At 36.9% G+C, this 2,651-nt stretch overlaps 1 protein-coding gene across 1 annotated transcript in view; it reads left to right on the top strand.

Moving 5' to 3' along the window:
- The window catches only part of LOC106880782 (protein slit), a 108,936-nt gene that overhangs the window by 67,939 nt on the left and 38,346 nt on the right, over window positions 1–2,651 (top strand). Inside the window, exons 15-16 of the mRNA XM_014930899.2 lie at window positions 1,202–1,365; window positions 1,884–1,949. Coding sequence (XP_014786385.1) covers window positions 1,202–1,365; window positions 1,884–1,949 — 230 coding nt within the window. The remainder of the gene's footprint in view (window positions 1–1,201; window positions 1,366–1,883; window positions 1,950–2,651) is intronic.

The raw sequence follows: 2,651 nt of genomic DNA on the forward strand, positions 1-2,651 counted from the left end.
AAATGGATGCCCATCACAACATTTACTTTCATGTAATTGTGATAGAGTTATACCTCCTTTACACACTAACCAAAATTCTCTCTCTCTCTTTCTCTCTCTCTCTCTCTCTCTCTCTCTCTTTCTCTCTCTCTCTCTCTCTCTCTTTCTCTTCCTTACTCTCCCTCTCACTTTTTTCTCTCCCCCACTTTCTTTTCTCTCTCTCTCTCTCTCTCTCTCTGTCAATTTGACAGAGGGAGTGAACTATGTACAGAACATACATTTAATCATCATCATCATCTTTTAATGTCAGTTGTCCATGCTGGCATGAGTTGAGCATAAGTTTACCAGGGCTGGTAAACTGAGGGACTGCACCAGACTCCAGTCTGATTCAGCACGGTTTCTACAGCTAGATGTCCTTCCTAATGTCAACCACTCCAAGAGTGTAATGGGTGCTTTTACCTGACTACAATTTACTTGGTTTGAAGGGTCTTCTACCAAGCACAGCATATTGCCACTACAAACAGTTCATCTGTGGATTATTCAGCAAGAAATTGTAGAATTGTCTGTCTCAGACTCAAGAAACTACCAAGAATAACATTTTGAAGACCTCATTGTTTGGCTTAGTTCATTGTTTGTAGAATTCTTAACTTCCAGTACATGAGTAGTAAGGAATGCTCAATTCACAACATTGATGGCTCAAATTTATATGAGACGACCACTATCAGCAAAACTATTTTCATTCAGTTGTGTCTGGGGAGAGTCATTTTCTTTTTGTGCCTTATAATTTAATAGACTCACTGGTAAAATTTCCACTTATTTCTTATTTTTATTTTCCTAAAATTTTCGTTGCGTCTTGCAACCTTTTCTTGAAAAAGTCTTAAAAAGTCTTGGAAAAGGTTGCAAGACGCAACAAAAATTTTAGGAAAATAAAAATAAGAAATAAGTGGAAATTTTACCAGTGAGTGTGCTAAATAATAAGGCACGAAAAGAAAATGACTCTCCCCAGACACAACAGAATATACTTCAACACACAAACTCACATAAAGAATCTTGCAAACCAAATCCAAAAACGAAATATTTTCATTCAAATACAGGTAGTAGTTTTAGTGGTATACCTTTTTATTTCCATTTTACTCAGGACTGACCTTCCAGATTCATTTATATTTTCGATTCCCATTTATTTCATGCTTTCCTCATTTCTTTTACTTTGACCATTTTCTAGGAATTTAATGTCCAATCCATTCAACTGCAACTGTCACTTGGCATGGCTGCCATTGTGGCTAAAAAGCAAGAACTTCGTAACTGGACACTTAACATGCCTGACACCTCACAATCTTAAAGATGCACCCATCATTAGCCATAAGGCATCGGACTTCGTCTGTGAAGGTAAGGGACCATAAAAACCTAACTGGTTCGTTTGTAATAACTGATTCCCAATCCTCATCCATTTTGGTTAATATATCATCAACAATCATCATCATCATCATCATCATTGTCGTCGTCGTCATCATCATCATTTAATATCTGTCTTACATGCTGAGCTGCATCAGGCTTTATAGTCTGCTTTGGCTTGGTTTCTACAGTTAGATGCTCGGATCCTTCTGATTTGGAGGGCACCATTTTTTATTCATGTTTTATATAGTGTGTTTTCTACCGAAACACTTTCAAACTTCGTATACTTGTATATTTTGTGTTATAGAACAGATAAAAAAATGTTGTATTCGAAGTTATTTCATATAAAAAAAAAAAAATTGTCGTATTTCGGTGATTTCAACCAATCACTGACGTCTATTGAGGTGAAAACAATTACTGCTATGGATTGTCAACAAAACGTTGTGGTGGTGTAATGGGATCTATCTATTTATCCCTTTCTCATCTATACTTATTGTTTATTGTCTTTGCAGCAAATCTAAATGTTGAGATGGGATGCAATGTTGCAAAACCAACCTGTTGTCCATCTGCTGCTATGGGTAAGTTTTTATTGCAATCATTTTTGTTTTTTGTATGAAACTAATGATGTTGACTGGTGATCCATCACCTTCCTCTCCTCCTCATCAAATACACACAGAAATACTCACATTACTTGCTTGACCTTCATACTGGTAAAAAAGGATAAACATTCTTCTGTTGTACATCCACTTATGCTAAGAATGAATTTGATCAGATAAAATACTTGAATAGTCTTGACAATTAATTCTGCCATAAAGGGAAACCATTGGTCTGACAGATTTCCAAGATATTGCCCCACCAGATCATCGCAGATCCTCCTCCATGTTTAAAAGTTGGAAGAAGGCAGTTTTGATCAAATGCTTCTTTTGGCTGTCTCCACAACAAGACAAATAACACAAAGAACGATCCTTCATCAGTTGTCGGATGTTTTTCTAATCCATATTTCGAACATTTCACAACAAGATACGCCTTCGATAAAACAATTGCTCCTGCAAAGCAAATTAAATAAAATTTGGGCATTTGCGGAGGGTCAAAATTGGTGACAAAAACAGGACAGTGAAAACAAACAGGAAGGGCTGGCATTATAAATAAGATAGTGGTACAACAATGTAGTGGAGGTGCATTGGCCCAGCGGTTAGGGCAGCAGACTCAGAGTCTTAGGATTGTGGTTTCGATTCCCAGACCGGCGTTGTGAGTGTTTATTGAGCAAAAACACCTAAGGT

Source organism: Octopus bimaculoides, chromosome 14 (genome assembly GCF_001194135.2).
Source record: "Octopus bimaculoides isolate UCB-OBI-ISO-001 chromosome 14, ASM119413v2, whole genome shotgun sequence".
Taxonomy (NCBI): domain Eukaryota; kingdom Metazoa; phylum Mollusca; class Cephalopoda; order Octopoda; family Octopodidae; genus Octopus; species Octopus bimaculoides.